This window comes from Pyrus communis, chromosome 16 (genome assembly GCF_963583255.1).
Source record: "Pyrus communis chromosome 16, drPyrComm1.1, whole genome shotgun sequence".
NCBI lineage: Eukaryota > Viridiplantae > Streptophyta > Magnoliopsida > Rosales > Rosaceae > Pyrus > Pyrus communis.
The window spans coordinates 17,246,614-17,260,385 of record NC_084818.1 but is presented as its reverse complement, the minus strand read 5'-3'; the positions used below and the strand labels follow the sequence as shown (position 1 = coordinate 17,260,385).

At 35.8% G+C, this 13,772-nt stretch overlaps 1 protein-coding gene across 1 annotated transcript; it reads right to left on the bottom strand.

The window, feature by feature from the left end:
* Nucleotides 1-634: 634 nt before the first annotated feature.
* On the bottom strand, nucleotides 635-7,284 carry LOC137720629 (biotin carboxylase 1, chloroplastic-like). The gene is made up of 16 exons (XM_068459718.1): nucleotides 7,117-7,284; nucleotides 6,859-6,921; nucleotides 6,073-6,398; nucleotides 5,831-5,972; nucleotides 4,856-4,954; nucleotides 4,690-4,746; nucleotides 3,605-3,676; nucleotides 3,259-3,348; nucleotides 3,068-3,127; nucleotides 2,637-2,822; nucleotides 2,455-2,547; nucleotides 2,295-2,376; nucleotides 1,990-2,096; nucleotides 1,799-1,874; nucleotides 1,512-1,621; nucleotides 635-1,096 (listed from the first exon to the last, which is right to left on the bottom strand). The coding sequence occupies exons 2-16, from the start codon at nucleotides 6,901-6,903 to the stop codon at nucleotides 1,043-1,045; spliced, it is 1,599 nt and encodes a 532-aa protein (XP_068315819.1). The 5' UTR covers nucleotides 6,904-6,921; nucleotides 7,117-7,284; the 3' UTR covers nucleotides 635-1,042.
* Between the last annotated feature and the right edge of the window lie 6,488 nt (nucleotides 7,285-13,772).

Sequence of the window (13,772 nt, the reverse complement as noted above, 5' to 3'; positions counted from 1 at the left end):
TTTTTGCGTTTTGAAGTAAGTATTTGGTTTCATGATTTCAAGTTCATGCCAAACCCATAATTATATGTTAAATATCCCATGAAACATGAACCCGATTATACTATTTTCTTTATTGCTTATGTGAATTTTTTTTTTCATATATCGTTCTATTTTTTGCAATTTTGCAAAAGTCTCACGATTCGAAAATTACCATGATGCATAAACCCCTTTAATCTAGTTTTATTCATATTAAATAGAAAACTGCAGTGTGTGATTTTTCATAATAAACATGTGTACATCATATGGAGGCTGAAAATGAAGCCTCAATCCCTATTGTTGCAAAACCCTGGCAACTTTGTTGTTAGTGGGATTCCAAAAGTAAGCCCAACCCGACACCCAGAAGCGTGTCCCCTTGCTTTCTAGTCGAATGCTTCAATTGCTTTTCTAGTTAAAAAGCCCAACCCATATTCCAACTGAATACATAACTCGCATTGCAGTCGAAGGCGCAATTTTGACTGGGCCCAATTCACTTCCAAACAAAGCCTAATTCCATATTTCAATCGAATATGCGAATAAGAGGACAAATAACTCATTCAAGCTACATGAATTAATTTGTTTTGAGTTTCAAGCTCACTTGACTTTAAAAATTTTCCGAGTCATGAGGCAACAAAACTCGAGCCCAATTGAATTCACTAACCTGTGCCTCACTATGAGTTTACATATTTCGTTCAAGCTCACACTCTTAAGCTCTTATTCACCAAATAGAAAACCCGAAGTTTTCTTGCACAATAAACTTTTAATTTGGTTTTTGCATCCATTTTGATTAAGCTTGAAGCTTTAATCCACCTCTTTTCCCGCAGAAAAGATATCAAACTTGAACAAGTTCGACTTCATCGCTCTCTATAATGTTACCAGGGCTAATAAGCAATAACAAGGCCACAATGAAAATAACTAAAATACCAAAAAAACAAAAAAGAAATTTAAATAAATATATAATGAAAAAAAAAAAAAGCGCGAATGATTTGCCCCCTTTCAATTGTGGTTGACAGACCAAATTGCACGTCTAAGCAGATGCACCAGCTAGTTCTTTGGGAGCTGCAGGCATCAAATGTTGGGGCTGTGGGCACATGAAAGGGAATAAGTATACATAACAAAACTTTGATGAATGCAAACCCAACACCAGCACAAAAAATAGTAATCCAATAAAATGTAACGATTTTTTCTTCTCTGAAAAGTATAAAAATAAAGAAAAACTAATAAAAAGGACTTGAAAACTTTGAGTTTTAAGGATAAAAACAAAATAAAGGGTAAAGTGAATAGTACCAAGATTGACTTTTTAGTGTAAAAATATGATTTTTCGTTAAAGTGAATAGTACCGGAAGCTATTCGTTAAAGTTCTCTAAAAATAATTGTGTGAGTAAAAACAATGAAAATTCAGAATGAAAATTCCAGTTGTCTTAATGCACACAAAAATAACAATGAAAATTCGAAACCTCGCTGGTAAACTTATCAGTATTACACTAGCTTCTTACCGCTTGTAACTCATCCTCATGCTTTGGGATAAAAGCAGTATCAACTTTGCCATTTTTGAAATCCTCTATATCAAGGATAAGTTTATGATATTCAATGGTTGTCGGAACACCTGCGGCATAAGGGCAATATCTACATTAGCAGCCATGAATATAGAGATATATACATATATCAGCTATCTAATTCATGGCCATAACTAAAGAAATTGGCTCATACATAATTTTATTGTATACAAAGTGCAGAAAAAGTAACTAAAATAGAACGATTTCGACAGTTACTTTATTATTACCTGTTATAATAGTGTCGTCAAGAGCCCTCTTCATTCGTTCAATTGCCTTTTCTCTTGTTGGTGCCCATACAATAAGCTACAATAGGAAAGCATTTCCGAAGTCAGTGGAACAAGAAACTTGAAAGTTAAAATTTTATATTGTACATGCATATGAGCAACAATGGCTAGCAATGGTTTGTTGGTCCACAAACCTTTCCAAGAAGGGAATCATAGTTTGGAGGAACCACATAATCGGGATAAACATGGCTATCCATTCTAACAAAGGGACCTCCAGATGGTAAGTAGGCTGTTATTCTTCCTGTAAAAAAGGCAGAAGATTACGAATATTTAGAAAAACAATCAAATCAATGGAAATCATTAAGTGCTGAACTGACTTAGAACTTATGACATCAGGGGTTGGCCATATCAGATAACAAAACAGAAATACACCAAGTGTCCACATGTGTCATTATGTACTCAGCAATTACCATGGGAACCAGAACATAGGTACACATACCTGGCCCAGGTCGGAATCCTTTAAAAGCATCTTCTGCATTGATACGACATTCAATTGAATGTCCTCTGAGCACTATCTCATCCTACAGAATGAGCTACCTCCATGAGACGTTGAACAGAAAGCGTCATATGCATCTTCAAAACTACTTTACTACAATTACCTGTGTGTATCGGAGCTTTTCTCCCATAGCTACACGAATTTGTTCTTCAATCAAGTCAACAGATGAAATCATTTCTGTCACAGGATGCTCAACCTGTGGTTCAATTGGTGAAAAATTTTAGTTCAACAAAACTAAGCAAAATTATCTACCAGTCAAATCTGTCGTCAAAAGATTAGTTGAACCTGAATCCGAGTGTTCATTTCCATGAAGTAGAAGGAACCTCTTTCATCCAAAAGGAATTCAACGGTTCCAACTCCAATGTAACCAATCGATGCTGCTGCAGCAACTGCTGCGTCACCCATAGCTTTTCGCAATTCCGGGGTCAATGCAGGCGAGGGTGCTTCTTCCAGCAGCTTTTGATTCCTTCTCTGCGATGGTCACATTCAAAACATGATAAACAATATGGCAGGTGTCATTGAATTTTACATTTCTCAGAATGGAATAGAGGATAAACATCCTAGAGTTACTAAGAGTTAGTTATACAGTAAGGTTATGACATTTTTGCTTCCATTGAAGAATTCAGAACTAAACTATACGCAGAAAGCTGTTTTCTAGAAACTACAAATGTAGCCTTCACAGAGATCAATGCAGCCAATAAGGCCATTTAAAGTACCTGGATGCTGCAATCTCGCTCCCCAAAGTGAACAACATTTCCATATTTATCTGCTAAGACCTGTATTTACAAGGGAGAATCAAGAGATTGCATGTTGTCAACAAATTTCAATTAAAATACTAATTATCATAAAATAACCGGAGTAAGAATGATGACCATGAATTTTACACAAACTTTTGCAATTACAGTACCTGAAATTCAATGTGTCTAGGATTTTGGATGTACTTTTCCAAATAAACTCCATCATTTCCAAAAGCAGCTGCAGCCTCACTTTTTGCTTGCTGCAAACAATCAAATTGAGGCAGAAAATTATGACATGGAAGCAACAACAGAATACAAAAATATAAAATTGGTTTACAGATAACTAGGTCAACTAAACTAAGAAACAAACAATTCAGTTTGCAGGATAAACCTATATAAGAAAAAACTTCAAATATGCCTTCAAAGATGAGGCAGGAAATACTATCAAAGAACAAGAACTAAAAAATGCATCACTATAGCACCAAAAATAGGAAAATAATGCACTGGGTGCTTTACCTGTAACAGCTTCACAAACTCCTCAGGTTCTTTAGCAAGACGCATGCCACGTCCTCCACCTCCTGCTGTTGCCTTCAATAGCAAATTATGCTTATCACTTAAGAGAAACAAAGAAATAACACATACAATTGTACATTGGCTTTCGCTAACACGAAGTAAAGGGATGTTTCTAGGAAAGTCACAATATTAAAATAATCACTGATTTCATAAAGTTTATGATTAATTTAATGAAGTCCTACAAGTTACATGTCTGATTCATTCAAGTAAATAAATAACACATTGGTAAACAATCTGCCAGATTTATTTTTTCTGTTAAATGATAGAACAACCTCCTCCAAAAATCAGAGGTAACAATTAGAAGCCACCAACTGATGTCTTTCTTAGCAACTCCATGTTTTAAAACCTATTATGTCCAAAGGAATTAGCATAAATTTTCTTTAAAAGTGTCCTTTGATAACCCATTTGACACTTTTATGCTACTTTAATAATTTGTCACTCCAACCCACTCTTACCAACTCTTCAAATCCTCTCTTTCACTTTAAAATACTAATATCTTAACTTTATCCCATCTTGTGGGGTATATACAAGGTCAGTTGCTAATTCTTTACTTTGTTAATTGGGTTGCTACCTCTATTGGGGGTGCGTTTTTCCTACGTGGCATAGCAAAATGACTTTGCTACCTAAATGCTACCTCCCTTGGAGATGCTCTAAAATTTAAAAGTACCCAGCTTAATGGTAAATCTTTCATAGTATAGCACTATGTATAATTGGGTAGCCTTCTGTCTTTCCTTTTCAAACATATAAAACTCTTGAGCAACCATTCTATGTAAACGGGCATGTATTCACTCATTTTACAATTGAAATGTAATTAATAAATAATTCTCATATTAAACTATTAGTTTCTTTAAACCAAAAAAAAAAAAAAAAAAAAAAAAAAAAAGTTAAGAATTCAATTTGGTACATTAATATGTTAACTTTTGAATTTTGAGAGTTAAACATGAAGGGGTGTGCACTGTAAACTCTCAGATACAGTGAAGTATAACGAGTTTTAATTAGAATGAGATAAAGAAGACATGATACTTTACCTTGATCATAACAGGAAAACCAATCTCATCTGCAAGCCTGATTCCTTCCCCTGTGCTCTGTAGGAAAAATAATAACCCGTTGAAACAAATAATACAAAATTAATTCATAGCAGCACCTAGTTCTGGAGGTGTTGAAAAGTAAAATACCTAGAATTGAAGGAGATACCTGTAGTAATCCATCACTTCCTGGTACAGTTGGAACGCCAGCTTTCTTCATTGTGTCCCTGGCAGATGATTTATCACCCATAACACGGATGCTATCAGGCTGCAAAACATGACCAAAATAGCAAGCATTTGTTCCACATGAGAGCATGAATTAAAGAATAAGCAGCCAAACATAAGAGTCATGTGCTCATATGTCCATGACCTAATAATTACTCATCACTCTAGGACATGGGAAACACAGAACAGAAAGTGTTAAAAATTAAAATGCAATATAATGTATAAAAACAAATTAAAAAGCGACTCAAAAAAAAAAAAAAAAAAAAATCAAAAGTTTGTTTAGGCAAGGTAGAAATATTTTCAATCCAAGTTGAATATAATGTAAAATTTCCATCCATTACTATTCACCAAAAAAGATTGTCAATATATCAATCTGAATTTCCATGAGATTTTGGTATACGAACACTAAATTAAGGGGTGTGATATCCACGCACCCCTTTTTACTTCTCACACACTCCTTATTAATTTCTGTGCTTTGATCTTCTTTTATTCATTCGATCCGATGGCCGGAAGTTAAGAGGGTGTGTGAGAAGTAAAAAGGGGTGTGTGGATATCTAGACCCTGCCAAAACTTCAACTTCCCTAGACTTGTAGCACATTTATCCTTAAAACCAAGGACAAAATCCATTAAAACAGCCCAACTATGAATACAAGATTTGCAAACTTGTCCACATGGGCAAAGTCCTTGATTGTTAGAGAAAGTTTAGACTATGTACTTAATTTGTTGGAAAAGTTTAACAAATGTTTATATGCAATCTACAATTTTCTTATGCCCCTATTAGTTGTATTCACATTAACTTATCATGGTTAGATTTAAGTTTTAATTTTTATCTGTTGTTGAGGAAGTTTCCATGTTAAATTTTGAATAAAGAGAATAATATCAAAAAGTCTTGGCTTGAAGATTTTATGTTCCTTTTTACCTTAGGCCCAATAAAGTTGATTCCATGTTCTCTGCACATTTCAACAAAAGATGCATTCTCAGCAAGGAAACCGTATCCCGGATGCAGCATTGTACATTTCCGACTGATGGCAGCAGATAAAACATTTGGAACAACTAAGTACCTGTAGAAAGACCGATCAAAATGCACAGATAAAATCATTATCCTCTGTGACAGAAACTGAGATGAAGGATAAACAAAATTTATCATTATCAACTACTTACGACTGACTGCTTGCAGCTTCACCAATACAAACTGATTCATCAGCCAATTTCACATGAAGTGCATCCTTATCTATTGTCGAGTAAACTGCCACACAAGGTATTCCCATTTCATGGGCAGTTCTAATAATGCGAACAGCAATTTCTCCTCTGTTTGCCACCAGAATTTTTTCAGCACGACATGTAGCATGGAGAGCTCCCCCATGCTTCCTGGATTTAAAACAAACTTGAGCACCCTGAGCTCTCTGCCTTAGAAAGCTGACTTTATTTCCTACCATAAAGCTACATTGGGAACTTCGGATCTCTCTAGTTCTCCAAAAAAATGAGCCCTGTCAATGACATAAGAAAACCATAGCCAAATGTAAAAGATTATAATTAAAATACGAAACAGGTCCGGAGATCACAATAGAAGAAAAAGGGAACGGATACTGAAGACCATATAACAAGCAGGCCTCATTGATTTATAAATTCTATTTATCTAGGAATTCCGATAGTTTACTTTTCCCAAATGAGTTAAGGTTTTGATCTTTTCTACAAAAGCGAAGATAAAGATGAAATTTATCTTACATGATTAAGAGCATAAGAACTTAAGCCAAACCTTCAATTAACTAACTAATACGCATTTGCGAAGCGGATCCGTTTCAATAAATATATAAGCAAAACCATCAACCTTGCATGATTCAGTAATCACAACACAATCCAATTGCGGCTAATCAGAATACAACCCAAGATTCAAAACCCAGACACAATTCCAAAAAATAAACAGATGTGAGTAAGAGAGGTACTTACGGGAGTTGGAGTGACAGTCTTACAAATGGGCATTGTGGCATCCATTTTCGAAAAGAAGGGGACCTAAGTAAACCCAGTTACGCCAAATGAACAAAAACCAGCATCAATGTCACTACCATTTCAGAACAACAAGAACAAAAACAAAATTTGGTATTCGACTCAATCAAACAAGAGAGTACATTAATCAGAAAAATGGGATCTTTCTGCCATTCTGAAACGATAAAAAGATCAAGAAAATGGGTGTGGAGAGGGAAATACCGTTGTTCAATTGTCCCAGAAGAAGAGCAGAGTGAACGAAGAAGCAGAGGCGGATGGGTTGATGGTGAAGAAAGCAGTGAGTGAGAGACAAAAGAGAAGAAGGTAGGGAGATATCAAGAGTAATGCTTTCGATGAAAACGAGGGGATTCGGTGATTGAAAGCTCCGCCCAAATGGCTATACAAATTGGCTAATGCCGTGTTATATCATTACTACCGTCTTGCAACGTGCATATGCTTGGCTTTTTTATTTTATCATTTATTTTTTATTAAAATATATTTTGAAAATAATGAATTTCGTTATTATTAGCTTCTCTTGTCAAGTGCATACGCTTGGCTCTTTTTTATTTTATCACTTATTTCTTTTAAAATACATTTTTAAAATAATGAAGTTTCGAAATTCTTAATCAAGAAAGGCAACAAATTACAGCCCCAAGTTTCAAAGAAATCTTGCCCCTCGGGCGGATTGAATTAGAAAACTTGCGTCCTCTTTTTCCAGTGTTGTATTTACAGATACACCTAATATTCAAACAGTCTAACAAGGGAAACACCAATACTAATTGACCTTTACAATTTCGATTGTTTAAGTAAGTACTATGTTGAAGTATTCTTCCTGATATTGCTACTGCAGGTGCATTCGTGAAATCGGGATCCTTCGTCAAGGGAGAAGCCATCTACTTTACCAAATTTTTGCAAATTTTTGGTTCATAGTTCTTTCAAGCACGAATGTCTGCGTTCTGCTATGGGTTTTAAGCACACCGTTTAAGATGATATTGATTACATATATAACATATTTCGCTATTTACATGTATATTATTTGAGAAGGCTAAATTAGCAACATATTACAATAATCAAAAGTTTGACAGCATTAAACTGCTCATGTTCAAAATATTGTAGATAGATTATGAACATATTACTAAATGTAGATATTCCTTTGTTCCCAAGTTCATCTTCATCATCATTGCGTAGAGGTTTTTTTTTCCAAACTTTTCCTCAATAACAGTTTCAGCTAGTTCCTACAAATTTTGAAAAGAATGAGCTATTAATGTGGATGGTTTATAAAAATTTAACTCAAAAGTTCAAAACAGTAAGATATATAAGAAAACAAAAGGGGGACATATAAGGGAATGCACTGTTACGAACAAAATAATCATCCAATAGATTCGTACCTCGTCGTTGCTTGCTTCTATCAATGTTTGCGGAACGGCTGGACCTGGAGATCTAAGCCACAACTTGGATGACTCAACGGGAATGTGAGGCTCTTTGGCTTCTTGCTTCGTCATCTCTCCTTCTACGCTCCTCATCCTCTTCATCTTCCATCTCATTTTTGCCCACCTGGAGATTGAACATTTCTTCTCCTTGCTTAAACAATTATTTCTCTTACTCATCGATTTCCCACAACATCCTTGAAGAAGACATTGTAAGAAGGAAGCAGAAAGCAGAAACTATGAATAATGATAGAAATTTTGATTTTGGTGTGTGATTTCTTAGGATGGATGGTGGGTTATAAGGAGGAAAAATAAGGATTAAGTTGTAGATAATGCCACGTGGCACGTCGACATTCATTAAAAATCCGATCGAAATCAATCCTCAAAGATTGTAAACCACTAATCTAAAAATCCCCACCTAGCGCCTCCTAGGTACTAGGCGGCTGGCCGCCGCCCTGATTAATGCCTAGACATTTGAAAATTAAGAAATGGCAGTTAGACCTGCTGAGGCACCCGCCTAGCCTGCCCAGACCTGCTTAGGTTGCGACTTACTTAGACAAAAAATAGATAACTTTCATTTTGTATTTTAGTTTTTTCAATAAATTGTAAGAGTCTTGTTGAATATTTAAATGAACAGACATTACATGCTTATTCCCTATGTTTTTCATTATGTTCCAATACTTCATAATATATATGTCATTATATTTTGTGGTTTCTGATGTAATTATATATTTTAAGTATAAAGAGACACTTATTTACACAAAATATAATAGATTTACTTAAATCCGCCTAGTCCACCTAGGCGTTAGGCCCCAACCCACCATCCAACTAGCACCTAGCATCTTTTAGAACCTTGTTGTAAATAGATTGTGACATGTGGCGTGACGTGACGTAATTGGTTAAAAATCTTATCAGAAATCTATCCTCAACGATTCTGAAAAGGTAATGACATGTGGCACGACGGCATTGCACAAAATCACATCAAAATCTATCACCAAAAATTACCTTTTAGGATAATGACACATGGCGCAACGAGAATGATTAAAAATTTTATCCGACATTACAAATAAAATTATTTTGTATTATTTTATAAAATAAAAACTACTAATATTTTATTGCCTTTTGTCATGGCTATTCAGTTTAAAGGTGGAGATGCAAAAGGCAGTTACTGTTCATTAAAGACAATTACTGTTCATTGAAGGGGATTGAAAGTTGCCCTAGGAGGCCTTTGTCACGCTGGAGTTGCTCTAAGAAAACAAAAGGGTGACATACAAGTAAAGCTGAGATAAGAGTTTATTTGTGATCTTAAAGGTGCAAATGAAATCTTTGTTTCCCTCTATTTTCATCTGCTCTATCAGATGCAATGTAAGTCACAAAAATGAGAGCATTCAAACCAACCTTTTTCCTCACTTTAGTCATATGCCAAGGTCAAATCATTTATAGCAACAAAACAGTAAAAGGGACAGACGATGATCAATCAACATGTACTAAAACAAATGTGTATGTAGAAATTAAAATAGTAAACAAGATATATAATCATTATGACGAAGATGATATTTTGTGTTTGTTGCATGTGTGCTAAAAACAAAAAATTACATTTGATATTTTGTAATGATGTTTAACCATCGAATTTGTTGATCCCAAGGTGAAACAGTCTGTATTTAACAGCTAGATGATTTGAAATGTCCTCTTAAATACCCATCATGTCATTGTCTCTATTCCTTTACCAAACGCCTAATTCCTTCATTTTCCCAAAAACATATCGACTATTTTCTTCTCCAATTCACACATACCTTTACTAAATTCTAAAATTCGTTTGTTTATCAAAGATATGGCTGCCTCTTCATCTATCTTCCCGTTCTTCGTGTCAATCTTGACACCTTCTCTAGACCCCCAATGATCATAGTTCATAATAAGGAAGGGGAAAAAACCTTCCTCACAAGTTGCCACCATGCCTTGGATAGGTGTAAAGTTTGGTTGGAAGGCACCCATGACATAACCAGTGATCTCCCTGTACTTTTAGATCCAGATCGTCCTTGTATCAGGATTCATCCCTGGTACTTGGATTTGGGGCTAAGGTTTCCCCTATCACCTTTGCTTAGGGAGATTTAAATCTTCTATCATATTGGCTTCCACAATCTTACTCCATCTTCCACTCACATCATCACTTGCTTTGAGCATCTGAACAACTTGTATAAGGCTGAACTAGGCCGTCTAGAGTTTTTTCTTTTCTACATAGTGCGAAGGAGATACTCAGTACTACTTTCAGTCTCAATCCAGCCTTAAGTGGTCTGTCCACATCACAAATCCAAGACAAAGAATGGTATAAAGACGTACTTCTCTTTGACAGAGATTAGGAAAGAGATATTTATGGGATAAGGGTCCCCAATAAACCCATTAGAAATCTTGACTACAAAATTGCCATTAAGGACCTTAGTCTGTGTCATTTCACACTCTTAATAAAGTTTTTCATATCATCTCAGCCGCTCACTGAAGTTGGAAATGGCTTATAGCACCTGAAAGGGAGAAAGAGTATGGAAGGGATGTCATCATAAATCTTTTTTCCCATCACCCCATCTTAAATCTGGAGTAGGTTGATGTTGAAACCTTTAGTTTGCCCCCAAACCAAATGGCTACCAAAGATGACCTAAAGGCCGAGAAAAGGAAAAGGAAGAAATCAAATACTTTGGCCTGGGTCGGAAACATTTTATGAATCCTCCAGACTTAAGCATTTCTGATCAGACTACCTTGACTAGCTTGGTCAAAGAATTTTCGCGTATCGGAGCTCCATTGAAATAAAATTCCTCTTTAGGATTGCCTAGTCTGGATACCTTTTTGAACCTGCTAACATATGATGTTGCAGAACACACTTGACTTAGTATGTTGGTTTGGGATAGAAGTAGTCATACTCGGGGTCGGAGTTCAGAGCCACCTTCGAATGAATTCCGAATTGCCATTTCGACTATTCCCTTGAATGGCATAGAGCCTAGGTTTGAATAACCCCCAGCTTTGCTAATTGTATAAACTTTTCGAAGGCAAAATTGTGCATTAGACTTCTAGATCAGGACGTCATATGCCCGTGCTCATAGTCCACCAATCATAACCGCGCTTATTAAGGTTCTAATCTCCCAAGCTGCTAACCATTTAATACGAAATGGGCTAAGAGAGACTCTTTTGATAGTGTTACTTTGAATTTTAGACTTGTATTCGTGTGAAGTTTTCACAGTTTATGCTTTGTTTGAAGTGAGTGAGGTATCCCTGCATTACCAAAAAGAGAAAAGAAAGAACAAATAGTGAGATTAAGACAAATAAAGCTTGTTTATTTATGATGAAAGTAGGATTGATTGACAAGGGGGTGCGATTAAATCCAGGGAGGATTGCTTACATATGTCCGAAGATGAGAATCAAATCACTGGTGTAGTTCTAAGAAAAAAAATGTTATAATGTAAAAGTTACATTAGGGTTCACTTTTGACGATAAGCTTATGGTGGTGCATTGGGAGATAAGTCCTCTATAAACTTGCCTTCGTCGGCGGTTGATAGAAACATATTTATGTGACTTAGTTAGCTTGTTTTCTTGCATTTACATATCTAATTTCTACTTGTTAGAGTGTTTTAAGCTATTTTCGTGTATTTTCAGGTTCAATTGATAAAGTTGGCAAGAAAGTGCAATTTGGAGCATTTTAGAGCAGTTTTGGGCTTGAAATGGATTGCACATGCATGAAGCACGGTCGATGGACGAATTTAAAGATCAAGAGAAGCTAGGAATGTGATTAACATCTAGAAGAATTAAATTGAAGACTTGGAAGATAAGGAATCAGCTACAAAGATGAAATATTATCCAAATTTCCTTATCTTATCCAAGCCTTATCTAACTTTATCTTATCTTATCCTATCCTAATCTTTTCCTACCTTAATTCCAGCTTCAAAGATGACTTATTTTCACATTAAATCACCTACATAGCAGGTTCTAAAAGCCCTATTTTCGTGCCCTAAGTTTATGTTACATGTAACCCTTCTAGAAGTTCTAGAATCTACCACAAGGACCATTCCTTGTCCTCCTTGGAATCTAATTGAAAGTGTCCTTGTTCTTAGGTGATTTGGAGTCCTAATTCCTCTCATTTTCAGCCTAATTTCGTGCCTTCCCTTCACCCTATAAATACATGATGCCACAACACTCATAAACCACCACCCTCTACTACAACTACACACCACACCATCCACCACACCTCAAGAGCCTAAATTCACACAAATCCCCATTGTGTGCAGCAATGAAGGAAGGAGGAGCCACCTGGAGTGTTTCTAGGTGTATTCTATCTTTGTTTTTAATGTTTAAGTTTAATTATCTTTGTTTTGCGAACATGAGGAGCTAAACTTGTTTTAGCTAGAGGAGACTTTGAAACCATGATTATATTTGCAATATGAATTGATTACTTTCAGTTGTGATTTCATAAATCGTGAATATAATTTACTTAACTGTTTGATTAAGAACTTATTCTTGTGTGTTGATTAAGAGGGCCCACTTAGTTTGCATGCAAGAATTTGATGCTAAAATATAAGGGAGTTTCACCTAATCGTTATGAGCTTATATTTATAAGTAGTGGAGGTTGCTAGTCACAATCGTGTTAAGTAAATTTTTGGCAAGAGTGATAGGAGCATATTCATGCGACTTAATTAGCTTGTTCTCGTGCATTTATGTTGTGTTTATTTAGTTATTTTAGTGTTTAAGGCCACTTTTGTGTATTTTCAGATTATAAGGCCAAAGTGTGCAAGAAGATGCAAATTGGAGTCTTTTGGAGCGAAAGAGGAATGAATGAGTTGAAGACTTGAAGAAACGACGAATTCCTACTCCAATGATGAATTCTTACCAAAACGAGGAATCCTACTCAAACAAGGTTTCCTATTTTAGGAAAGTTAACCCTAAGTTTCCCGTTTTGGTAACCTTTCCTAATCTTAAACGTCCGTATTTTCTAGCCACTTTGAAGTCCTTGTAGGCGCTTTAGGACACAAAACGAAGGCCCTAGCCCAATTTCCAACCTATGTCGTGCCTTTAGCCTAATTCCCTTCCCTTGCCGTGCAAGGGGGGGTAGTTTTGTCTCATTTCATGCATTAAACCCTAACCTTAAACCCTAATATTCAATCCTATTCCCCATGCAGCCGCACTATTATTCATTGACTTCAACATTCACATATTTCCATTCTTGCCAGCCGTGCCTTTCCCCATCATTTTTCAGCCATTCACCATAATAAATTATTGATTCATTCACCCTAATTGACTATTGCCGCAGCACCATATCCCAATATATTTTTTTTCAGCCACAAAAAAACCAAAAGGGCCGCACTTTCTCCCTGCCAAAACAGCCGCACTTTATCCCTTTTATTCCACCCTAATTGACCTTTTCTCCATCACAGCCGCATTCCCCTTCCATTCCAGGAGCCTCCCATTATTGCC